The 25,909-nt window shown below is 36.3% G+C and overlaps 2 protein-coding genes across 4 annotated transcripts; one reads left to right on the top strand and one right to left on the bottom strand.

Annotated features, from left to right (window-relative positions):
• Positions 1–40: 40 nt before the first annotated feature.
• LOC108998676 lies at positions 41–18,188 on the top strand. 3 transcript variants are annotated; one of them, XM_035685017.1, is made up of 13 exons: positions 41–300; positions 8,186–8,256; positions 10,405–10,428; positions 10,554–10,719; positions 10,883–11,405; positions 11,520–11,788; positions 11,872–12,081; positions 12,191–12,283; positions 12,963–13,058; positions 13,191–13,862; positions 13,944–14,100; positions 16,834–16,932; positions 17,939–18,188. In XM_035685017.1, the coding sequence occupies exons 6-10, from the start codon at positions 11,534–11,536 to the stop codon at positions 13,536–13,538; spliced, it is 1,002 nt and encodes a 333-aa protein (XP_035540910.1). In that variant the 5' UTR covers positions 41–300; positions 8,186–8,256; positions 10,405–10,428; positions 10,554–10,719; positions 10,883–11,405; positions 11,520–11,533; the 3' UTR covers positions 13,539–13,862; positions 13,944–14,100; positions 16,834–16,932; positions 17,939–18,188. The 3 variants fall into 3 exon arrangements, with proteins under 3 accessions (XP_035540910.1, XP_035540909.1, XP_018830872.1); XM_035685016.1 differs by having other exon boundaries at positions 8,174–8,256; XM_018975327.2 differs by lacking the exon at positions 10,405–10,428 and having other exon boundaries at positions 8,174–8,256.
• Positions 18,189–18,954: 766 nt separating this feature from the next.
• Positions 18,955–20,588, bottom strand: LOC108998741 (leucine-rich repeat extensin-like protein 3). The gene is made up of 2 exons (XM_035685454.1): positions 19,232–20,588; positions 18,955–19,153 (listed from the first exon to the last, which is right to left on the bottom strand). The coding sequence occupies exon 1, from the start codon at positions 20,521–20,523 to the stop codon at positions 19,297–19,299; it is 1,227 nt and encodes a 408-aa protein (XP_035541347.1). The 5' UTR covers positions 20,524–20,588; the 3' UTR covers positions 18,955–19,153; positions 19,232–19,296.
• Between the last annotated feature and the right edge of the window lie 5,321 nt (positions 20,589–25,909).

Genomic DNA, 25,909 nt, shown 5'->3' with positions numbered 1-25,909 from the left:
GTTATTTCCCCCTCTTTCTTCTGTGGGTTAGAATCCCGAGTCCCACTTTTTCCCCACTTTCTTCTTCTCCATTTTCGTCTACCCCTGCAAATCCACCCATCCCGAGCTTCGTTCTTGCTACACGGACTAGCAAAACCTTCAGATTCCATACTTTAGAAATTGTAGCATTGTGGGCTGGCAACCTGTACTACGCGCTTTCCAGAGAGAGAGAGAGCGACAGAGAGACAGGAGGGGAAGAAGAAAGCTTTTGACAAAAAGCTGTGTTTCGGGGGGAAACTGGGCGAGCCCAACGCTACAAAGGTACACCACCGATTGTCCCAAGTAGCCTGATCGAGTTTCTCGATGTCTGTCACTTTGTTTGCCTTTTAATTTGCTTCTGATTTCGTGTACCTATGCTAATCTCGACATATTGGCGAATCTTGTTCATGCATTCAACTAGTTGCTGCTGCTCTTCATCTATCTCTCCCCCTTCAGTGCCCTCGTTGCTTTCCAAAAATTGTGCATTTCGTGTTTTTTGGGGAATTTTTTTCACCGTGAATCTTTGGCATGTTGTTTATGGGTAACTTGACCTTGTATCTCTGCCTTTTGTGTATGTGGTGCTACAAGATGTGGGTATTAGATGTGATTAATTTTTGGGTGATATTCTGTTCACACACCACACATTTGATTACATAATTATCAAGGCATAAACTCACACTACAGCAGCCATCCCACTTGTGCAGTACTATCAAGTCGTTTGTTTGCACAATTTTTGTTAGGTTTACGTTGTATTCTGCACTTGCCCATAGCAAGTTTTATCGATCAACTACTTGTTGCTTTATATCAAACAAATGATGATAATTATTGCGTGGTATATGGTGGAATACAATTACTTTAGTCTAAGAATCCATACTTGGATCATGCGATAAGTGAGCATTTGAACATAAGAACTGTTAAAGCATATGATGAGTTTTGCAAAACAGGAAGTCTAACTAGTAAATTGTCATGTCTGGGAGCAAGATTAAGGATTTTAGTGAGAGAGATTAACATGTCAAAGAAATACCCAGATTGACCAATAAGGTTCCTAAAATAATCGATGACCCAATTTGGTTTGTTTGGGTTTTTTATTAAGTTTGACTTCTAAAATGACCATTTTCAAATTAAACTCATGCATGCTTTCTTTGAGGTAGGTTTAAAGTACTAGCAGGACCAAGCTATATATTAAACTGAGTTTCGGTTCATGAGTATTGGGTTTTGGTCCACCACACATCAGCCATAGGCTTGGAATTCATTCTAGGCTTTTAGAGCAAGCTAGATGCATGCCTCTTTTGACGAAGGGGTGGGAATCATGGAGAGAGTAGGGTGAAAAATGGCTAAGGCTTTAATTGCATTGGGTTAGGGTTAATTAATACCCCTCCCATCCAGTTTGAAAAATATCCCATGGGCTCAATAGCCACTCGAAACTTTTCAATGAAGAGTGGACGTTTCAGGACAACGCCTAACGCAATCAGTCTTGGCCTTTCAACTATTTCTCTCATTGTACGAGTTGGTGTCCTTAATCCAAGAATTAAGAAATTTAAGAGGAAGCTGGGGAAGTGAATCTCTTTTAACAACCAATACAAAACAGCAAAAATGCAGTATTGCCCAATTCGCCAAAGCTCACAATCGTGAATTTATGGTATGCCACTTGGACTATATAGCCAAAAAACTGTTGTAGGAGGCACCCCTCTTGGCTTAGCTAAGAAAATTGGGAATGGTGGAGAGTGGTCCTTTGGTTCTAGATCCATTTTTTTATTTTTTGTTTTTTTGTTATGTTAGTTGTAAACTTGTAATGGGATGTTGGTTGGAATTACTCACCCCTTACTGTTATGTCCTCCTTTTTGGTACAAATGTGTGCTTGGAATCTGTCACTACAAGAAATCAGGTATTTTCCAACGATTCTAAAATATTTGCAGTAAAAATCGATGCAAAAAGTCATTTTTTGTGTCAAATTCGAACTTGCTGCGGGCATTTAAAATCCCATGTGTACTTGCACGCTGGGTTTCAATTAAAAAGTTTTTTGCGGCGACTATTGTTGCTTTTACGACGATTTGGTTTGTTGCAAAACAAAAAAATTGTTGCGATGCTGTGATTTTCGTCGGGATTTCAGCATGGGGGTGCCAAAAGCGCAGAAGCCCTTTTATTTCCCCCCAACATATTTTCCCCCATGTTTGCCCACTTCGACGAACACCCTTCTGCACTTCGACCCATTGCACCCATCAGACTCCATTTTCAAACCTTGCAAGCTCCACCCTTCCCAGTGTTCTCTCACAGCGTCAACTCCTCCGCTGTGAGCTTTTGGCCCATTATCCAAGTCCCATTTGCCCACACCATTCTCCCTTCCATTCTTGGTTCACCAAATTCACAGAACTTCAAATCCCACAATTGGCTACCCCAGTTTGCACATGGCCTTCTCTCCACTTGAATATTGTCTCTCTTTGGGAAGCTAGGTCCTACGTTTCTAGCTTCCCTTACAAATTTCAATTCTGTGCCTCCATTTCAACGCAAAGTTAATATTTTGGGCAGTCCAGTATGATGGACCGAGGCTCCAGAGAATATCACCACCGTACAAGTATCTCTTGTTGCCATGACATTTATCTTCCCCCCTTCACGAGTAGGTTGCATTACAAAAGTTGTGGTTTTTTGTGGGTACAATAATTTTCTTTCTCTGTGAAACTGATGTGCATGTTCCTTTGTTTGCGGTTTAAAGTTGTCTATCTGCCTTTTGTGTTCGAGCTGCTCAATCAGTTGTGGGTATTAGATAATTTTAAGTCACCAAATATTGCTTTTTTTTGCTGAAGCAAAAGCTTTTTCTTGTAGATAAATGGCCCAGTTTTTTTACCTTCTATACTGTAAGTAAGTGAATTTCGTTAAGAGAGAAGAAAGTGCTGCCATTTTCCCTAGATTATATGAATTTGTGAAGTTGTTGCACAAAGTTGGGGATTTCCACACGCTACGGGACATTTCATGTAGCTGGCCCTTGTATATTTCACTGAGCTACCCACCTTGATTGTTTTCTGGGTTCTGTTATGCTGCTCAAAAACATTTTGATAAACAACGTGCGGAGTTTGGACTTGCTAAAAACTAGAAAGACAAGTATCAATGAGCTATAGGTCAAATGGCATCTCTTTCCCCTGTACGAATGTTCAGAGGGTGTCATTATATGTTTAAAAATATACAGGCCTGATTATATAACTTACTAATGAAAAGAAAAAAAAAAAAACAGAAAAGGCTAGAGTCTAAAGGTCCAAAACTCAGCATCATAAAGTCCAGATTCCTTAATGATCATGCCTCAACTTTTAGCAAAATATAATCCACTTATCTGTACCATCAGCACACATAGAAGAAGTATAAATAGGACTTTTTGCGATGTAAAATCCCTTTTCATATTGACATATAAACACGTATAATAAACAATGAATAAAGTAACATACAAGAATTCCATGGCAAAAGAAATCTGGCCAAGTAAACAGAACTTTCCCAAACCCCATGCAACTGGATAACTTCACCCTTGGAAGCAAAACATTTCTAATATGCAAGCTTGTTAGTCGGGAAAAAAGTCCAAAGTTACTTTATTGCAGATATCGGGCTTACATAATGCTCCTTATAATATTTAAAAACGAATGTTGGGAATGCAAAATAACATTAAGGCATGATCCATAACCTTTTGATTGTGCAAAGGAGAAGCAACCTTTTACTGTAGAAGGAAAAAGCAAAATCTTCCCTAAGAAATATCAAAAGAGCACTACTTTTCATGCTTTGTGAAGTAGTTATTTTAAAAGAATAACTTTTCCTTCTTTGCTTTTCGTAGCTCCAACATTCTCTTCTTTGGAAAGCATTGTTAAGTTGTGTGCATGAGGGCACAAAATAATTAAGTTGAAGTTAAAAAGGGAAAAAAAAACATCAGGATTAAGAAAATCATAGATAAGCATCTATTCTTTAAACCTTAATTTTGTTGCTACTTTAGAATCACCAAAATATCATTATCTTCTCTACTTTAAATTAGAACCCTTAAAAGCATAAGAAGGGAATTTGTTGCTTGTGGCTTTTCAATTTATTAGGAGTTTGTGGTATTAACGCATTATGTGGAGGACAAAGGTGGGTTTTGATCACTCCTACAATCTCTCTCTCTCTCTCTCTCTCAAGCACAATCTAAATCTCCTGATCTATATTGTTATATTATCTTCTACTTTTGATCACTTATTTCTTTTATAACTTTGCTCCCATCTTTGAAGAAGCTAGCCAGCCTTTATCTTAGACTGCTTTTTCTTTCATTTTACAAGATTTCCCCTTTTTCCTATCTTTTTCATTTATTTACTGGGAAATATATCTATTTTCTTTCTTTTAAAACTTCTTCCCGATCCTCCCTTAGCTGATCTCGTCTTGATCTCATTGTTTCAACTTACAGCTATTATCCTTACAAAAACTATTACTATCTAGAGCTACTCATGATCTATTTTATCCTAACAATAAGATGCACATATTCTACCTTCACTTGTTCTAGAAGCAGCAGGAAATAAAGTGAAAGAAATGAAAGTCCAGTTTATTTGTTACTATGAATTGCTGATTTCTGCTCTATGGTTTCCGCAGCCTTCTGTACTGCATTTCCTCTCTAAGCTGTGCCTTCCTGGAATAAACCTATAAAATAAGTGAATCAGGACTAGTTTTTTAAACTCCTCATTTTCATGCCTCTCCTCATTGTCCATACAAGCATATATGGGGGATCCGAGGTTCTCTTTCCCTCTATTATTAAGGAGAAATTTTTTTACCCAATCTCTCTCAAATATGCAAAATCAGTTCCTACATTTCAAAATCTGTAGTCAATTATTAGTGAAAAAGGATATGAGAATAATTATACACCAGTGTAATATAGGATGTTAATATCATAACATCCTATATCTGGTTTAGAACCAATCTGTTTCATCTTATTAGTGAACTTCCAGGTATATTCCTCATTTAATTATTTGGTTTGTAATTTCACTCATGTACGTCTTTGCCTTTGTTTCCCCACTTTCCTTCTCCACTTCGACCTTAGGCCTTCTGGTTTCTGCAATAAACTAGTATGTCTCTGGTTTCCGCCTTAGTTTCCCCAATTTCACTCATGTATGTTTCTGTTGCTTCAATAAACCAGTGGAAGATTGCTCTTCCATGATATATTTTGACAGTAACATATCCTGCATATTGGTTGTCATCGGTATAAGCTGGCTCATACCTTGCTTTTTGTACCTGAACTAGCAGATAAATTACAAGCAGACCAACACAGCAAACATTCTGTGTAAATGGAGAGAAATCCACTAGGACCACCTCTCAGAAAGGCCTTATCCTCTTCCTCTCCCTCTCTCTCCCACTCGCTCTCTCTCCCTCTTGCTCTCTCTCTCAAAATTAAGACGTATATACACACAGCCAAAGTCTGTGCAGACTGTATTTTTAAAATAGGGAAGGATTGGAAGGCACATATATGTGTGATTACATATATGTGGCTGTAAATATCTATTATAAAATACCAAGGATCCATTCCAATCCTTTATACATAAATCATGAGGACTTTATTTCATATAATAGCTGTGGAAGCATTTTGTATTGCTGACTTGCTCCTGCCAGTATATAGTCGGCATTTTAATTAGGGAAAATTTAAAATTGTTGCTTCTATTAAAAACAAAGGGCCCATTTTACTTCTAGAACTTGAAAAAATAGTACCTTTATGTAAGAAGGGAGTGATCCTTTTTCTTTTCACAAACGGCTAGTGCAGATTTTTGGAAACATGGAGTACTTATATATAGGAGTATATATATTATATATAAAATCAAACAGACGAGATCTACGGTCTGTCTAGTAAATATATTTGTATGCTTAATTTCCATGGAAATCTTTTAAACACATGCACGAGCTTAATATATATGACTATATATATATATTTTAATACGATACTGAACTTTCATTCATGAAGAAACATTACAAAGTTTTTCTGAGATGACCTTATTCGCAATTTTCTCAGCACCCTCCTCAATCCAACATTGAAATTCATTCAAAGATAAAGCAAATTTATATAATATATGTGCAACCCCATTGCGTTCCCTCTTCACAAACTTGATCTGCCCATTCCTGAAAGCTGTCTCAGGTTCATCTTGGCTTGCCTGATTATATATGCCCATATGAGGTCCAGCAATCTTCTTCACTCATCACAGCCTTAATTAACACTAAAGCATCACCTTCAAATAACATTTGCTAAAACCCAAGTCTAAGCATGTTTTGACCTCCTTTCTTAAAGCTAAAACTTCAGCCATTACAGCTTCAGTTTTTATATAAATTCTTTCACAACCTGCATAAATTATCTCACCAGAACTGTTTCTAATTATTATTTTTTTGGTAAGTAAGAACTGTTTCTAATTATGAATCCCAGCCCAACTCTTTTGTTTTGAACATCCATTGCAGCATCAAAATTAACTGCCAACCACCCTGCATCAGGTGTCTTCCACTTCACTAGATCTGTACCTGTTGTTACATCAGTTGGTCACACTTTCATCTTCTGCACAGCTTCTCTGAAAGCCTTCTGAGCTTGTACAGCTGCATTATAAACTTGTGTAGGGCCGGTGAATTGATCTTCAAAAACCAGCTTGTTATGATTATGCCAAATACCCCTCATAACACCACTACCTCCTCTAAAACATCTGATTTCAAATTCAGAATCAGCTTATCCCATAAACATAGAAACATCATCCACCATGACAGTCCATTTCTGCACTACACTACCATTTTCAGACCACACATCATTGGCAACAGGGCATTGCCATAAGGCATGCAGTACTGTTTCACATTCCACCTTACAAATAGGATGAGTTGATATTATTACCAACCTTCCTCTTATAAACCAGTTCTTTTGTAGGAAGTGCATTTGTGCAAGCTCTCCTTATATAAAATGTTTTTTAGCCCCAGACACATTAAACTTCCAAATTTTTTGCCAGTTACTGCTCTGCTGATCACATCTTGATGTCTCACCTTCTTCCCTTCTTCTTTTACTTCTAGCCACATGATATGCACTTCTAACATTAAATCTTCCATCTCTACTAAAACTGGTATAGCAGTTTGTCTTAGTTACTTCCTGCATTGAGGTAAACTGATAATCATTTCAGCTTCCTCAGAAACTTAAAATGATTTCTAATAAGTTTTCATCCCAAGTTTTGTATTTAAGGCCTTATTAAATTTGAAACTCTTGCATCTAGTCCCAACTCAGTAACAAGTGATTGCACAAGAAAAGAAGATGGCTTAGGTAGCTTGTTCTGTCCCCAAATCTTAATCTTCTTACCATCCCCCCCACGTCATGTTAGCCCTTCTCTCAAAATCTCTTTTTGCTTCCCACACACTCCATATAAATGATGGAGAACTTCCCACTTTTGCTGAAAATAACACAGTTTCCATTAAATACTTTTGCTACTGTAAACCAGGATCACAAGTGATGTAGCAGCCTTTAACAACTTCCAACTATGTTTACCTAATAAAGGTAAATTAAAATCCTCAATGTTTCTAAAACCCAAACCACCACTATTTTTTGCCTCCCCCAATCTGTCCCAACACTTCCAATGGAACACCCTTTTTGTTATTAGACTTCCCCCACCAGAATTTGCCAACATATTAGACATGTCCTGGCACAATCTCCTTGGCATCTTGAAAACATTCATCGTATATGTTGGGATTGCCTGCAAAACTGCTTTAATAAGAATTTCTTTACCTGCCTTAGACCAAAAACCAATCTGCCATCCATTAATTTTCCTCCCACAGCCTATCTTTAATATTTCTGAATGTGTTATACTTAGTTTTACCTGGAAAATAGTTAACCCAGTGTCATTGACTCCATACACACTACAAGGAAAAAGGTTCCACATGCACCAGGATCTTTCCGTGTCACAGTTATTGCCAACAAAACTCCTGAAAAATAATTCATGTAAATTCCCTATATACGTATTTATCCATGATAGCATATAATGTTTGACATTCCCCTAGAGTTCATATGTAACTTAACAATAATTAGAACGAAAAAGCTAGCATATAGTATTAGTTTCTATATATGCTTAGCTATCATGCCATGTTTCATTACAAGTCTTTTTTATTCCTTATGATTAGCTGTTTCCTAAACATATGCTAATGTGTGTATAATTAGGAAAATTTAAAGGTTGAGGTAAAGAAGCTGGAGTTTTCCGTGCAAGCGTCTTCTTATTATATTGGCAGGGGGACCCTTTTGAGGTAATTAATGTAGACATAAAGTTCATGAATTCATACCATTTTAAGGTTGGCATTTAGAAATTATGATTAAGTCCTCCACCACCTGAATTGAGATATCATTTTTTGTGGCGTATGCAATTTATTTAAGTATTATAGTTGAGTATCTAATAAATTTTGCATAGTGAGTTCGGTTTTGATAGGTCAACTTGATTTGTGTTCTATGATTTATGGCCATTACGATTTATGACCATTACTTGATTTTATCATAACGGAAGTTACCTAAATCATAAGGTTAGTCAAAATGTACACTGACAAAATGCTTACATGTGTTGATAACTTGAGTTTCTGAGTTGCAAATATTGAAGTTATACGATTGGTGTTTAGGCTTATAAAATGAGTATGTGTTCAGTTGTATAATAAACCATAAGATCTAAGATATTACCTGGATGCGTCAGCACGGTGTTAGTTGCACATATCTCGTTTGGACTTTGGTTAATGTAGGTGCCTTGTGTGATTTTATTGTCTTCGGACTTGTTAAGGAATTGTTATTTGATTGAGCTTATTTTTATATTCTTCATTCATCTTGAAGATCTTAGAACCTAATGTACATTAGAAAACAATTTCCCCACAAGTGGATCTTGCAAGTGATGTTCTTCATTATAATATTTTATTTGATGTTGCTTTCTTCCAAGTCGAGACTTTTATGACTTCAGTGATGAAAAAAACCAACCTGTTTGAGTTTGTAACAAGAGGATATTGCCTAGTTAAACTGTATATATTTTAGGAACAATAGATATTTGTTTGAAAAATGCATCTATGCTCATGTCTCAGCCAAGCCTAGTTCTTGTAGCATATGGCTTCTTTAACATGTATATTTTACTTTTATGTAAATGCTTAGTTTTAAAACTTGTTATCTTAATTTCTGGAAACGTGTATACTGAGAACTAATTTTGGTTTACTTTGTAGTGCTAAGTTGTAATACACAAGGGGAACACATAATGCAACGATGAGTCAGAATTTAATGCGAATATTGATAACATTTGTTGTGATCGTGGTTTGATTCAAATCTGAACATTCTGCCGTGGTATTAGCAAGTAAATCTGTTCATGTAGATATGTTTCAGAGTTTGCATCATGGCAGTTTCGGTGTAAGGTTTTCAAGCATGGGTTTAGGCATAATTCTCATATAGTGAAATGTGCAAGTTAGAAATTTCAGATTGTTTTGGGTTTTCTGAAATTGGTTTTGTGATAATCATATTTTAAGTCTAGAAATATACTTAGAGTAGAATTACATGTAAGTTTGTGAATCTTGGTAATTTCTGTGGTGTCAAAATGCAACTTTTCAAAAATTTATGGGTCCAATTGCAATTTCTGGAAATTGAAGGATTTGAGCAAATTGCTGTTTTTAGAAGTTTAGTAGAGTATATGTTTCGTGTTTCAGGAACATTTGATCCAAATGTTCCTGAAAAATAACATTTTTTACTTTCACATCCTAGGGTCTCAAAGTTTTACCGAGTCCAAAATTTTTACAATGTTGAAGGAACTTCCTTTCTGAAACATATATCCACACTCAGACCCATCCCCCCTCCATATTGATAGCGAGTTTGACAGAAAAGTACCTGATGACATGGAAGAATGATCATTCTAAAACACTGATAATGGTCAAAGCTGTAAATCAATACAGTGGATATTTGGATAATAGAGAAAAACCCTCCCCCCATTATCACAGCACGCTTCGGTAACTCCACCAAAATTAAAGCCTCGTCTGATGTTATGGCTAACTCCTGCCATTATAAAGAAAAAAAAGGCGGGAAAAAGGCTTCCATGAAAACACGTTCATTTAATATTAGATCTACAAGAGTCATTAAACAAGCATCCAAGTCGAAAAACTTTAATCATAGACACAAAGTCCCTTTTACTGCCCAAGTACTGTGTTTACAAGTGCAATTCATATGAGCATGACGCAATTCATAGATGCCATAATTGTTTTTCTTATAAGTACTAATAATATTCAAGTATACGAACAACAAGCTTCCATAACCTCCAAGATAGTTCCAACTCTTGTGGAGGTGGACCATCTAGTTAGCATCTTGATATGCAGTATCTGCTCTATACCAACAAATATCAAATATAGTACTATATTTAACATGATGACTTATATTTTCTGCAGCACTTCACTACCCCTTTGCATAGGGTAAGCTGCCTCATATACCTCGGGGTCAACCATCTAGTTAGCATCTTGATATGCACTATCTGCTCTATACCAACAAATATCAAATATAGTACTATATTTAACATGATGAATTATATTTTGTGCAGCACTTCACTACCCCTTTGCATAGGGTAAGCTGCCTCATATACCTTGGGGTCAACCATGTTAAAATCTCAATATGTCCACATTGCAGCCATGATGTGCATGGCATAAACACAAGAAACTGTTCACCACTACCTTCATCAGTCCACAACGATCTGCATGACAACCCCGGTTAGTATCATTTTCTCCATCTTCTCTTGTGCTCCACATGCAAGTAACTTCGACTTTGCTGCTTATTTTCCTCTAATGTACTTTCTCGAATTCTTTACCCGTCCTCTGTCTAGCTAAATTGAAGTTATCCGATTAACTAATATTGTTTCGTCAAACTTTTTAGATGGACAAAAGCTGGATGAATTTGACCGATAGACTTCTATCACCTGCATACGCCGAGGGGGTTAACAACTTTCTCACCTTGGCACGAAACCATTCCCGGGGAAGTGATCGCATTCGGTGTCCATGCCGTACATGCTGTAATAATCTCTTCTTGCCTATATTTGATGTGGAGACTCACTTGTTCATTAAAGGGATCAATCCAAATTACACCCAATGGATATTTCATGGGGAGGAGGAAACACGAAGTTTCAATGACGACGATGATGATAGTGTTGTTGATTATGCCGACGAGTATATTGATGACATGGACCATATGTCAGATGATATTCGGGCAGGCACATTCGTTGATGTTCCCCAAGATCATAGCAATCCATTGCCAACTGGTCAATCAATACCAGATCCCTCCCTAAGTTCGTCTTTCGACCAGCTATTAGAGGATGCCTGATGTCCACATTTTGCCAGTTGTACAAAATTCTCAAAATTGTCACCTGTTAAAGAACCCGAACCTAATGGAGAAGATATCGGTACAGTCGTCATTTGCGTGTTTTTTCAATAAAGATTGAGTTGAACCATATATGTGTAAACAACAAAGATTAAATATGAAGACTGATAGTCATTTTTGTTATCTTGAAATACAGCCGCGAACGCCCCCATGGTGCCTGCAGTAAACCAGGAACAGAGGAAACATGGACGTGGGCCCGCTAAGTGCACTGAGTTCTTGAAGTTGAGGAAGCATGGAAAAGTGCATTTGAAGATTAATGACGGCAAAACAGCACCATGCTGTGAGAACGCATCCATGTTTACGACACGGGTAACATGGATAGTGAAACATCACTGCGAAATGAGTTATGCGAAATGGACCGATGTGCCGCAGGCACAAAAGGATGAGTTGATCGACTGTGTTCGAGTAAGATAGTTGTTATTTCATTTTGATGGTAAGAAAGTGGGTGTACTATAATCGTGACATTAACGTGATGGTCATCCCTGTAGGGTGACTTCGTGCTGGATTGGGAGCTGGAGAATCATAGATTGACAGTCTTGAAACAGCTACGTAAGCGGTTTAACGCATTCCATCATGAATTACACAAAAAATATTTATCATATGGAAGTCACGAAGAAGCCTTGGCTTTTGGGACTAGCATGGTCGACTCCCTTGTCTGGATTAAGTTGTGTGAGAGGTGGGGAAGCGACGCCTTCAAGGTATATATTGGTTGTTCAAATTAAAAAACATAAGTAATTTAATAAGTCACGAAATGGCCACTGGATTATTCAGTTTGTGTAAGGCGCTAACATTGGGTTTTAATGGCAGAAAATCTCAAGTCAAAATCGGGAGAATCGAAAGAGGCTAAACATTAACCACACAGTAGGCCGTAAATCCTTTGTGAGGATACTGGAGGAGAAGGTATAAGGTTTCAATTAATTTCTGTCATAACAATGCTCACAACCATTTTGCCATAACGATGCTCACAACTCAATTGCTGCATTTATATTGGTCTATTGTTTTCCTAAGACATTTGTAAGGGTGCTTTAATATGAAGTATGATGTTGGTTAAGGTCATCTCTATATTGCTCAAGCATAAAAGGCCGTAACCAGTATAAAAATAGAAACCTAGAGGTATAGTTTTGAGATCTAATAGTATACAAGTTAATTGTTTTTTTATTTTATTTTATATAGGTAATCAGTACAAGTTAATTGTTAATGTATACAAGTATAGAATGTGGGATAAGAGAATTGGGGACAACTTAGTTAACATAAACTCTAATAGTTGCTTAGAAGGCCTTCTATATAGAATCAGATAATTAGTTTGTGAAAATGATGCATGGCAGCGTTAAAAATGCGCACTTTTTTATGGTAGAGGCGTAATTTGTTAGTGATTAGCATTTGTGGTGTGCATTGGGAAGAAATGTACATGTTGACTCATTTGCAACGTAAGGTATGAAGGTATATAGTTTCGTATTGATGTGTTTGTGTGGCTGTAAATTTGGTTTTCTTATATGCTTGGTCCTGAGCTTAAACAAATTTTCCGTAGAATCATGTTTCTGATTGAACATCTACCTGTACACATTCCATATTCTTGTAGCGGGCTACAAAGATGAACTTGGTGGAGTTCTATAAGGAGACTCGCTGGTCTAAGAAGAACGGTAAATTTGTCACATCAGCCACTGAAGACACTTATGTGAGTACGATCTTTATGTTAGTCTATTTGTTGCATGAAAGGATGGTTCAATTACTTTATATTTGAAAGTGATAAATTCATAAACATCATAGGACTTAACAATACTCGTTGCCTTCTTTTGTCCACGTGCAGAAGAAGATGGTTGGAAAGTTGGATGATCTAGAGCCTGAGAAATGCACCGATGACGCAGCAGCGAGTGTCTTTAGGGAGGTACTTGGTCATAGACCAGGATATGCAAGGGGGCTAGGAGAGATGGTCATCCCGGAGTCGACAAGACAACGTGACCGTGAACGAGAAAAAGAGTACCTAGCTTCAGTTGAAGAACACAAGAAAGATGCCGACCATTACAAGACTCAGCTTGATGAAATGAGGGGAGAAATGCGAGTACTTCTGGAGAGGCAAAATGAAATTGACAAAAAGTTGCGGAGTTTCTTCGCGAATTTCCCGTCTCACGGAGAGTCTCTTGGAGAGACTCAGTGAGCTGGTTACCTTCAGAAATTATGGGAAGGGTTTTTTTGTGTATTTTGGGTCATTTTTGGTATTGGGAGATGGTGGGTGGCCAATATATATACATACATACATATATATATATTTATATATATGAAGGGGAAGGTTAAATACTTTTGTCTTGTGGGAGACTTTGGGCAGTTGAGGGATTTTTGGTCTTTTGATACATCCTTATATAGGCACCTATGACTGATTAATCTTCTTGGTTTGGGTTATTTAGAGTCCAGTCCCTTTTACTACAAATGGAGGGCAACTTTTGTTGTGACGTAATTAAGGAGGATAAAAGGGAGGGCAGATGTAAGTATCTAAGACACAACTTTTCTGCACATATTATAAGTTCTATTTGCATGCACCCTAACTGTACAACTTGTTATACAGGATCCGCAAATGGGGTGGATGGGATTGGTCGCCTTACGTCCCTGCATGGAACATTTGGATTGCATGACTCATGTTGGTAATTAATTGGTCTCGTCTTTTGCTTGTAATTGAGCGATGCAACTTTGGCTCAAGGATTCTCCGTGGGCTGGATGAACAGGTGATGTAATTCTAACCGTAGTAAAGTTCTTTCATTATGATTTAATATTAGGTGCTCATATAAAATTTTAAGCTATTGTATGTTCTTTGTTGCACGATGGAGTAGAAAGTGGGTGGGCTATGGACCATACTAATTGCATTTCTCTTCTCTGATATGTAACTTTCAGTGTCATGAGTATATTGCTCCTATCTTAGTGCATCAGTGAAGTTTTGGTTTTTAATATTGACCCAATGGGAGGGAATACATGGCATGGACTTTCTTTGTAAATTTAAGGAAATCCAAACAATATTTTAACTTATATTTTCTTGTAAGTATTCACATTAATTTTTTTATTAATGTGAGAGGTGTATTCCAAGTACATAGGAAATATACAAGAGGAACACCTAACTAGATCTAGAAAAAGAGACAAGAAAATCATGAAACTCAGCCCTAAACTTCATCTCAGTTGCTCAAAGGAGCCATATTTGGGATTGTATTCTAAAAAGACTGATCAATGTCTTAGTTAGAGATCCTTGGAAGCATTATAAAGTTATAAACTGCAAGAAATTCTCCCTTTCACACATACCAAATGTCCATAGAAGATCGAAGTCCATTATGTCAGGATAGAAGGGATCAGAATAGAGGATCTGACAACGACAATAGGTTGATCGGACATAAATTAAGGAGAAGACATAAAGCTGTGAGACAAGACAAAGCAATGAGAATGTACTTAAACAGGGAGAGAGGTAACAAAAAAGAGATCAACTGCTTCATTTTAAGATTTGGAAGGAAGGGGAGAGCCATTGAGCTCCAAGACCATTTTCCTTAGAGAGATTCCATATGAGTAATTGTAGAAAGCTTAGTGAGAAAGGAGAGGCGCTTGTATTAAACAATGTTTATAGTGAATTTTACACCTAAGACCCATGGATGTAAGCCTTAGAACCAAACTGCGTAAATACCGTCTTCTTTATTTCCTGCCATTTATCATTAAACCATTAATGAGCTCCTCAAACACGCTACTACCAAGGAAGAGTACTAGAGGGTCATGACCATACTGTTGAGGCTAAAAATGCATCAACTTGGGATATAGTAAATAAGCTGCTGATGTCTATCGAGTTTGAATAGGAAGAGTCTGTCATACAATTATCATGGGGCTAATAATAAGGATTAACATGTGCAAAGAGTCCCAAAAAAACAGTAATCGTGGCTTGCTTCCTTTCATGCAAAGATTGGAAAAGGCATTTAAAATACACTTTCTTATTGAAGGCAGGAAAGATATATAAAATGTAGAAGTCCAAAGCTTTGGTCTGGTATGTACTCGTAACTCGGACCTCAGCAATATTTGCTCATTTAATGTTTGTTTGTATGCTTGATTTTATCTTTTCCATCAAGAAACAGACATACTCTGCATTCATGTGGTGTTAACCTTAGGTTTAATTAGCTTGGTGGTTTCTATCATCATATCTTTTGGGAACTGCTGTTTGCAGCTGTAGTATTTTCTTTTTCCTTAGTGAGTGAGAGATTGATTGAACTTCCCGAAAAAAAAAAAATGATTTTGATTCGGTTGGAACATTACAAGTACTGGAACAGGATTGTGTCCCTCATGGAATGTCAAAATTATTCTATTGCTTACCCTTTTGATTTTTAATATTGATTACTCTTTTCATTGACTTTATTATCTTTAATCATATAGTTGGCGTGACATATTTTAAATAATATTTTATTTAGTTGGTCAATATAAAAAATTAATTAAATTATATCTTATCAAGCATTGTGATTAAAAATGACAAAGTATTAATTTGCACAATGGTCAAACATGTAGGTTCATGGTTATATATATAACAGGAGAGGTAGAACGTAAATGTTCGTATGATCAGCAAACTGAAAAAGAATCTTATTTTCAGCTGTAAAATAGTTTAAATAACAATGTAATTTGTATAAAATAGTTTAAATTTAAATTCAGACAACACAGAGTATCCGTAGTACTGTTGCTGATGTCCACGCACTGCCCTGAAGCCCTCGCCTGCATTCATTGAGACAAAACATGAATGACCATCCCTCTTTGGCTCATCTACATTATAAGCGTGATCTCTCTCTTCCTTATCTGATACCAAAGTTGTCATTATCTTCTTCCCAACTTTCCACCAGATTCGGAGACTAAAAGGCATATCTTGAGTTGCCAAAAAAAAAATAAAAAATAAAAACATGTCTGGCATAAAGCTGCTTAATAGATTTCGTCATTTCCCTGCAGAGTTATCACTATGAATGACTGACGTATTTACATGCATTCATTCTATCATGAAATCTAGTGTAACTCTGGCTCGTCTCTCTTGTCTATCATGATATTTATTTGACTTGAAACGTTTATATTAATTCTAGTGTTGCCTTGGTGATGATAATTTCAATATTGGATCCTTCCGTTAATCTTTACTAACGGAAATCTAGTGTAACTCTATGCCTACTACCCCATAAAGTGGTATAATACTCTTCTTTTTGACAGATCTAAACTCTACTAGATTAATTAAACAAATGACTGTTCACATGAGTAATAAGCGATACCACTCGTTGAATTGAATTTTGATGGTTTCCATTCTGATTGCTGTGTTTCGTTCTTGCTGAAATGTTTACATGTGGTCGATGATTTTGGGCAGTGCATTCCAAAATAGTTGGGGTTGCAACTAATTTTTGCTCTTCTTTTCCACCACTCATTGAATAGAATTTTGATCGATGTATGTTTCTGCATCGTTATTTTAGATTCAAACCGTTAAAATGCATCGCAACAAGTGGGTGGAGAATGCTGATCGGTGGGTTGCTGGATTTCTTGAGATGTTTGAAGAACATTGCCATAAAATGGTAAGTCAATTAATACATAACCAGTTGGATATATCTAGATAATTAATTATTCTAGTGTATGAGAGCATGTGCAGATTTTTATCTACTTGTTTACTGGAACATGATCAAGATAATAAATATATAACACTAGATTACACTAGACTATAACTTGCAAGTTTCAGTACCTGACGTCTGAGATAATTGTTTAGCATGCAGCATTCAGCCAAGATACTATATTTTGTAAGCAGGAAATAACCTAGTTAAATATTAAGGCTGTGCTAAGAAAATGGCCATGGAATAATGAATTTATATATATTGTTGGGAGAAGAGAATCTCCTTGTTTTATTAGTTAATTTTCTGTTTTCTTAAGACTGCAGCTAACTTAAGTTTCTAGCATCAATTTGGCTTCTTGAACATATATTTCAGACTACATGGTTGGAAAATGCTGATTCATGATTTCCAACTTGAAGGGAATATATATGCCAATTAATGCACTGACCTAGCTAGCTAGGAGAAGTTTCAAAGTACAAGCTGAAAGATGACCCACATAAATATATCAAAACAGGCTTTCCTGTCATTTATCATGTCAGGCTCGATTCCAAGTAGTTCAATTAATTATATGAGAAAAAGTTAGGTATGAGTTGTTTCAGAATAAGTTAGTGGATCCATGATCAGAAACTTGTGAAAAACTTGCCCTTAATTATAATTTTATTTCAAAATTTGAACAAAAAACTGATTTCAGGTTGTGGGAATCCTTTTATACGCTAAGAAAAAAAAGCAAATTAAGTTGTGGTTTACCAAAGAGTTGAACATGTGCTTAAACTAGTCAGAAGGCATGGTTGCATTTGATTCGTATTAGTTGATGTTGTTCAATGCATAAAGTCATCTCGCATTAATTATACAAAAAGTTTACACAACTGCAGCAGTAGAATAAGTTTTGTTATCATGGTTATTTTTCAGGCAATTAGGATAATGCATCTTGTCAAGAACTTGTTGTATACTGATGCATTTTATCTATAACTGCCAGATTGATGTTTGCATGCCAATTTCATAATCAAAATATCCCACCTGTATGAGGACATGGTTGCAGTGATGTTGAAGATGTTCCACCCACCCCTGCCAGAAAGCATATTATTACTGCTGCCTACCATCTGTCCATGTAAATAGAGGAGCACTTATTCGAGTGAATGAATGTATGTTACTGTTAGTCTATGAATATGAACACGTACAAGCGGATATTATATATAATATACAGTCTTCGAAATTTCCACTTTATAATGGAGAGGTAATTAATATTCAAACAACTTACTGTTCTTGCTTGAGTTCATGGAAATAAATAGAACTTTTAAAATAAATGGATGTGTTCCACCAGAAATTATAAAATTCGAATACATGCGCGATGCCTAACACTGATGCTTTTGACGCACTTTGTACTTTTCTTTAACAACAGTCCTATATAGAAAGATATATATCTAAAAGAAGTGCCTTTTGGTTAATGAAATTTTCTATTTTTATTTCAATTGTTGTAACTTTCATTAATTGTTAGGATTCTTTGAACTTCAATATATAATTGCTACTTTAACAATATTCATTAATCGTTTTTATTTTCTCAATAAATACTATTTTGTTCAAAATTCTTGAATTAATTTTCTTTCTTTTTCATTTTTATCTATTGCAACAATATATTATTCTATTTTCATAATAGTATATATTCAATATTTGCAATATGCACACTATTTATAGAAATGTTATTTCTTGAGGTCAATATTGTTGGGTCGTTCCTTATTGCTAAAGCCGTTCTTGAGTGGAAGACAATATTTTTTTTCTAAGAGACAGATTCGCAATCATCTAGCTTACTGTCTAACTAGATAACCCGTCTCTTTGATTGATCTCTTTCATTTTCTCAATAGAAATTATGTAATACGATCGGGAGAGATATTGAGAGACAATGGCAACGACCTTAAATTGAATATATACGAATAGATCGATGGCTCAATCAATAAAAACTAAGAAAATGCATCTACATGCATTGATGAACAAATATCATGTAACCATTGTTTCATTATATCAAGTTAATAAAATACATTTATATATTGCACAAGAGCTGCCAGACATATCATATCTCTGTTGTCTTGAACGGTTGCCTTGATAATTGGCATTGAGTTATAATGATAAACCAAAGCTCGATAATAGAGTCTGAGTATTTCATCAACAATTATTCTTTTATCAGTTTATAAGATACCTAAAAAACCAAATGGTAAAAATTATCATACTTAAATGATGAGAAAATGAAGGGAAACAAAGACCGTTACACACTTACATAATCTCATAGAAGTTGTGATTTATTGTTTAGTAAATGAGGTGAGGTCTTAGGTACTTGTAGTCTTAAGTACGAGGTGGGGGAGGAGATGGAGGAGGTGGTGGTGGAGACTTATTACGGGGTGGGGGAGGAGATAGCGGAGGTGGTGGTGGAGACTTGTTGAGGGGTGTGGGAGGAGATGGAGGAGGTGGTGGCGGCGTTTTGTTACTGGGTGGGGGAGGAGACGCCGGAGGTGGTGGTGGAGATTTGTTATGGGGTGGGGGAGGAGATGGAGGAGGTGGTGGTGGTGGAGATTTGTTACGGGGTGGAGGAGGAGATGCCGTAGGTGGTGGTGGAGATTTGTTACGGGGTGGGGGAGGAGATGGAGGAGGTGGTGGTGGAGACTTGTTATGGGGTGGGGGAGGAGATGGAGGAGGTGGTGGTGGAGATTTGTTACTGGGTGGGGGAGGAGATGCCGGAGGTGGTGGTGGAGACTTGTTACGGGGTGGGGGAGGAGATGGAGGAGGTGGTGGTGGAGATTTGTTACTGGGTGGGGGAGGAGATGCCAGAGGTGGTGGTGGAGACTTGTTACGGGGTGGGGGAGGAGATGAAAGAGGTGGTGGTGGAGACCTGTTATGGGGTGGGGGAGGAGATAGCAGAGGTGGTGGTGGAGATTTGTTACGGGGTGTAGTAGGAGATGGAGGAGGTGGTGGTGGAGATTTGTTACGGGGTAGAGTAGGAGATGGAGGAGGTGGTGGTGATGACTTGTTACGGGGTGGGGGAGGAGATGGCGTAGGTGGTAGTGAAGATTTGTTACTGGTTGAGGAAGGAGATGGGGGAGGTGGTGGTGGAGATTTGTTACGGGGTGTGGGAGGAGATGACGGAGGTGGTGGTGGAGATTTGTTACGGGGTGGGGGAGGAGATAGATGAGGTGGTAGTGGTGGAGATTTGTTACGAGGTGGGGGAGGAGATGGAAGAGGTGGTGGTGGAGACTTGTAACGGGGTTGGGGAGGAGATGGAGGAGGTGGTGGCGGAGGAGGAGACTTATTGTAGTATGGTGGTGGAGGTGTTGGGGATTTACGACGACTTGGTGGTGGTGGAGGAGAGTTCTTGTAATATGGTGATGGTGGAGGTGGTTGCCTATGATTGTCGAATGGTGGTAGTGGGTTTGGGACTGTTGTTGGTGGTTGTCTTATTTGGTTAGGAGGTGGAGGTGGGACAAAATAAGGCTCGTCAATGGCTGCTACTACATTGGTGGCTAACAAGAACAATCCCAATGCATAGACCAGGTAAAGCCATAGATTATTGGCCATTTTTCGAGACAACACTTGCAAAGTCCCACAGTTGGGGGGCTTCTATGCCTTGAGAATATATTCAGATCTAGTACATGTGAATGGGCATCAAGATGTTCTCAATTTATAGGGAGCCATCCCTTTAGAGAGCATTGCATGCATTATGTTTAACATTGTGTACGCATGAAGTTTCCATCCTCTAACTAACCTATTATCTACCTTTGATTTTTTGGCCCTCCCATTTTTTTTTCTTCTTTACAAATAAATTGGGGTTAATGGAATATGACTCCCGCCTCTAAGCATTACTTATGTTTTGAAAGTCTACATAGTAACAATGGAGGTAAGTTAGTTTGAGTTTGAAAACAGGGAGGGGTTCGATCTCAATTTCTTTGATTAACTTTACATTTTCTTTCAAGTATTGGCTTTTGTTTTGTTTTCATTTATATATATATATATATAATATGCAAATTTATTGAAATGACTATATAGCCCTACAGTGATTGGCTTGTGTTTTAAGGAAAATTGAACTGAAGATTGGGAGTTTATACAGTCCATATATAATGGCATGCAGAAAAAATCCACTTGATAGTAAATTTCCCAATTCCTATGGAAAAGAATGTCCCACATCACCGTTAAAACTCTAGTCTGCACTCTAGTAGCTAAAACTACCCTAGAATTTCCCTTCAACTACGGCTTCATTCGGTTCAAGATCCTCTAAAATTCTTGTCTAAATTTGATGGTGTCTAGTAGAAAAGAGATAGGTACATCAAGTAGAGTCTACATTTTTTATATTACTCATTTAATACTGCTCGAAATATTTATACGATAACAATAAATATTTTAAGATCTATTTTACGTTCCTTCTTTGAGATTCTCAAATAAGAGAATTTTGTTTGCTTCGCAATGCGAATCAACATGACTGATATCCACCAAAAACACCACAAAGTGGAAGTTAAGTTTTATGGTTTGAACACATTTTTAAGAGAAGTTAATTGCCAACTGAAATTATCCAAGTACTCCTATATTGCAATCAAATTATCTATGAATTCATTCAAAAAATTGATTAGTCGTTAATTATGCAATATCAAGGATGAGGTGAAGGAGATCATTGTGGTCCCGATGATTTATAGATGTAGAGTGGAGGAGTTGATGGCCGAGACGGAGAAGATTTATACATATACGGAGGAGGTGGAGATGGAAATAATGGTCAAGAATGGAGGAGACTTTGTAGTATGGAGATGGTGGAGATCAAAATAATGGCGGTGGTGGTGTAATTTGTGGTGGAGGTGACTTGTAAATATACTTAATTACGTAAAGATAAAGAAGGATGAAAAATTGATTTTGCAAAATAAGCATATGCAGGCTAGGGGTTAAAGAAAAAAAAATTAAATTAAATTAAAAGAAAAAGTCTCGAGAAGCTTTTGAATAGTTAATTTAGACTACATTTAGATATTGAGATTAATTGAGTTGAGTTGTTAGTAGTAATATTTTATAGGTCCTATTGAGATGAATTTAACTTTTATAGGTTGAAATATATAAAATAAGTTGAGATGAATTTAACTTTTTTATAAAAAATTGAAAAAATAATGGATTCCATTAATGATTAGTTTGAGATGAGTTGACTTTAGTTCAATAACTAAACATAAATATATAGATTAGTTCAGAAAATTTATAGGCCATGGTCCCGCTAGCTTAATTTATCCGATTGAGGAAACCAAAAGACAGTACTCTTAGATAGCTTGCGTGCTTGGACGAACAAGTTGGGACTGCTATGGAATATGTATACAAACTGCCACTTAAAGCATCATTGATTCCTATACGATTTTATATGCCATATTCATGAACTTGCCTCGAACGGACTGCTTTTGATTGATGCTGAACGATACATGCCATCATTGAGAAGACCCATCGAGAGTGGGTATTGAATGTGTAATTGTTGTTTTTAACATTTTCTAGATCCTTTAAAATACTTTTAAAAAAAATTACAAACTCATTAAAAAAATAATTCCTTAATTATTAATTTAAAAAAAAAAAAACAATCTGTAGCATTTCTTGGTGGATTTACTGATCAGTAGGACTAGAATTTAAATCCTATATGCTAATAAACCAATTACCTCGATGGGAGTATATAAGAAGGAAAGAAAAAAAAAAAATCTGCAAATTTCAAGGTCTTTAGGTAGGTTCGGATGTGCTGCTCAAAGATTCTATTATGCAATTCAAGGAAGTGGCAGCTATTATGCAATTCAGCTATTATGCATTCTATTATGCAATTTGTTTAGAGGAACTTGAAGAAGTGGCAGCTACTATGAGGGGCATATGGACTAGAAGGACCAATACTCTTCATGGTAAAGATTTCAAACATCCAAATGCTCTCCACCAACTGACTAAGGCAGAACTGATATCATACAAGGAAACTCTTACAGAGGAGCTAGTTCTCAAGCTCCCAGCTCACGTAGGGACTCCAAAGTGGTCAAAGCCTGAGGTTGGGTCTTATAAAGTCAACTGGGACGTGGCTGTAAATCAAAAGGAAGGACACATAGGAATTGGAGTGCTCATTAGAGATCACCAAGGTTTCTTTATTGGAAGCCTACAGACACACATATCCTTCAAAGGAACCCCTTTCGATGCTGAAACCTATGGCATACTCCTAGCAGCAGTTTTTTGCAAAGAGTTTGGCATAACACATTGCTTGTTGGAGGGGGATTCAAACAAGTAGTGGATTTAATGAATCATCACATAAAAAACTGGCGTTTAGGTGGCTGCCTGGTGGAAGATGCAAGGGTGGTACTTAGCTCCTTTGCTTGTTGGTCAGTGGTTCATACATACCGAGATGCAAACATGGCAGCACATCATCTAGCAAAATCTGCTCTTGAATGCACAGAGGATCAATATGATCTTGAAACTTGTCCCTTATGTATCTGATCTATTGTCACAAAAGAAATGAGGTAGTTGTACTACTCGATTTCTGAGTGTGAATTGATGTAATTGGCTCTTATGTTTAATGAGATCAGTTTCTTTTATAAAAAAAAGTAGGTGTTCGCAAAAAGATTACCAACATTATATATCTTCTTATATATATTAGCGTCAATGAAAAAAACAACATTGTTTTTCGTCTCACATTATTTTTCCAGTTTTGCCCTTCTTTTTTGGTGTTTTACCATTTTTATCCCTGCTTTTTTTATATTTTGTTTGTACTTTTACGGTTTTACCCATCTTTTTTGTTTGTTTACCCTTTTTGTCCCTCCGTTTGTTTTTTTTATTCGTTGTTTTATGTTTTTGCTCCTTAGTTCCATTAGCAACAACTTCTTGACCATTTTTTTCCTTCCTGTTCAGATGTAAAGAGAAAGAAAAAAATTCCGTCTAGAGGATTGGAGATACAGAAAGGGTAAATCTTGGATCATATGCATATATTAAATTAAACCAAACTCAAAATAATCTTCAAAATATATGTACAGTTCTAAAAAAAAAATTAATTCGTTCCGCAAATCCAAACAAAATGCCTTCAAATTTATATAAATTCAATAAATAAATCATACTCACTCAGATTAAAAAACCATTACAAAAAATACCACTCGGATTTTTTTCACACCATTACAAAAAATACCACTTGGGTTTGTATAGAATATATTCAGATCTAGTACATGTGAATGAGCATCAAGATGTTCTCAATTTATTGGGAGCCATCCCTTTAGAGAGCATTGCATGCATTTTGTTTAACATTGTGTACGCATGAAGTTTCCATCCTCTAACTAACCTATTATCTACCTTTGATTTTTTGGCCCTCCCATTTTTTTTCTTCTTTACAAATAAATTGGGGTTAATGGAATATGACTCCCGCCTCTAAGCATTACTTATGTTTTGAAAGTCTACATAGTAACAATGGAGGTAAGTTAGTTTGAGTTTGAAAACAGGGAGGGGTTCGATCTCAATTTCTTTAATAAACTTTACATTTTCATTCAAGTATTGGCTTGTGTTGGAAGGGAAATTGCACGGGAGTTTATACTGTCCATATATAATGGCATGCAGAAAAAATCCACTTGATAGAACATTTCCCAATTCCTATGGAAAAGAATGTCCCACATCACCGTCAAAACTCTAGTCTGCACTCTAGTAGCTAAAACTAACCTAGAATTTCCCTTCAACTACGGCTTCATTCGGTTCAAGATCCTCTAAAATTCTTGTCTAAATTTGATGGTGCAAGTAGAAAAGAGATATATACATCAATTAAAGTCTACATGATTTATATTACTCATTTACTACTGCTCGAAATATTTATAAGATAACAATAAGTATTATAAGATCTATTTTACGTGTCTTCTTTGAGATTCTCAAATAAGAGAGTTTTGTTCGCTTCACAATGTGCATCAACATGACTGATATCCACCAAAAACTCCGCAAAGGGAAAGTTAAGTTTTATGGTTTGAACACATTTTTAAGAGAAGTTAATTGCTAACTGAAATTATTTAAGTACCCCTATATCGCAATCAAAATATCTACGAATTCACTCAAAAAATTGATTAGTCGTTAATTATGTAATAATTTGATAGACAATCAAATATATAAAATAAATGAAGTGCGCAATACTAATTTTGGTTACGAAGGGAAACCCTTTAAAGAATTCTTTAAATGTAAAACCCGACTGGGAAACCAAACTCAGAAAAATCAATTTTATTATTTGAAAATCAAATCCAAGTAAATCTCAATTACAAAATTTTTGTAACTTGACTCTTCTTACTTGACCAGATAAACGACCCGTTTGTCTTCTACCGTAGTATCAGCCATAACCTCTAGCAATTTTCAAACTATTGACTTGAACTCCAGTAGCTGAACTTGATTACTTCCACTCCAACACGGAGTAAGTACGCACTCAAAGAGAGAAATCATTAACAAAAATTCTCACACACTCAAGCACTTGGATCTCTCTCAAATCTCCAAGCTTTCAACCTAAACACTAATCCAAAGGATATTTGAAACTTTCAACCGAAGTCTCTTTAAATAAGCTGCTTAGTAGTTATCTATTTATAATTTTGTTATGTTGCTAACGGATTGCTAACGGCCAGAGCTGAAGCTTCATCAAAGAACTGATTTAGATAACTTCTTGATAGTTCAAAATTATTTTTGCTCGATATCTTCTTTTTGAATCTTCTATCCAGATCACTTTATATTCTATCTTTTCGTACCTTCAATCTTGATCAAAAGTCTTTCGAACCTTTATCTATTCAGTCACTTATCGTAGAATTCAAATATTCATAAATAAAGATAAAGACAGACTTTTATCTATTAATTTACTTATCTTTGAATTTAAATATTCATAGATAAAGATAAAAATAAATTACATTCATCCAATAATTCAAATAGATCCTAATTATGTAATTCTAGCCAACAAACTTTTACATCGACAATCTCC

The sequence above is a fragment of the Juglans regia genome, chromosome 14 (genome assembly GCF_001411555.2).
Source record: "Juglans regia cultivar Chandler chromosome 14, Walnut 2.0, whole genome shotgun sequence".
Classification (NCBI taxonomy): Eukaryota; Viridiplantae; Streptophyta; class Magnoliopsida; order Fagales; family Juglandaceae; genus Juglans; species Juglans regia.
The sequence above is the reverse complement of the archived record's forward strand: the minus strand, read 5'-3'. Positions and strand labels throughout refer to the sequence as shown.

Excerpts from the sequence above, each read along its gene's own strand:
- LOC108998676 (XM_035685017.1), top strand. The coding sequence starts at position 11,534 with ATGGTGCCTGCAGTAAACCAGGAACAGAGGAAACATGGACGTGGGCCC. Across the intron at positions 12,082-12,190 it reads GGGGAAGCGACGCCTTCAAG|AAAATCTCAAGTCAAAATCG; the intron begins GTATATATTGGT and ends TTTTAATGGCAG. Across the intron at positions 13,059-13,190 it reads CAGCCACTGAAGACACTTAT|AAGAAGATGGTTGGAAAGTT; the intron begins GTGAGTACGATC and ends GTCCACGTGCAG.
- LOC108998741 (XM_035685454.1), bottom strand. The coding sequence starts at position 20,523 with ATGGCCAATAATCTATGGCTTTACCTGGTCTATGCATTGGGATTGTTC.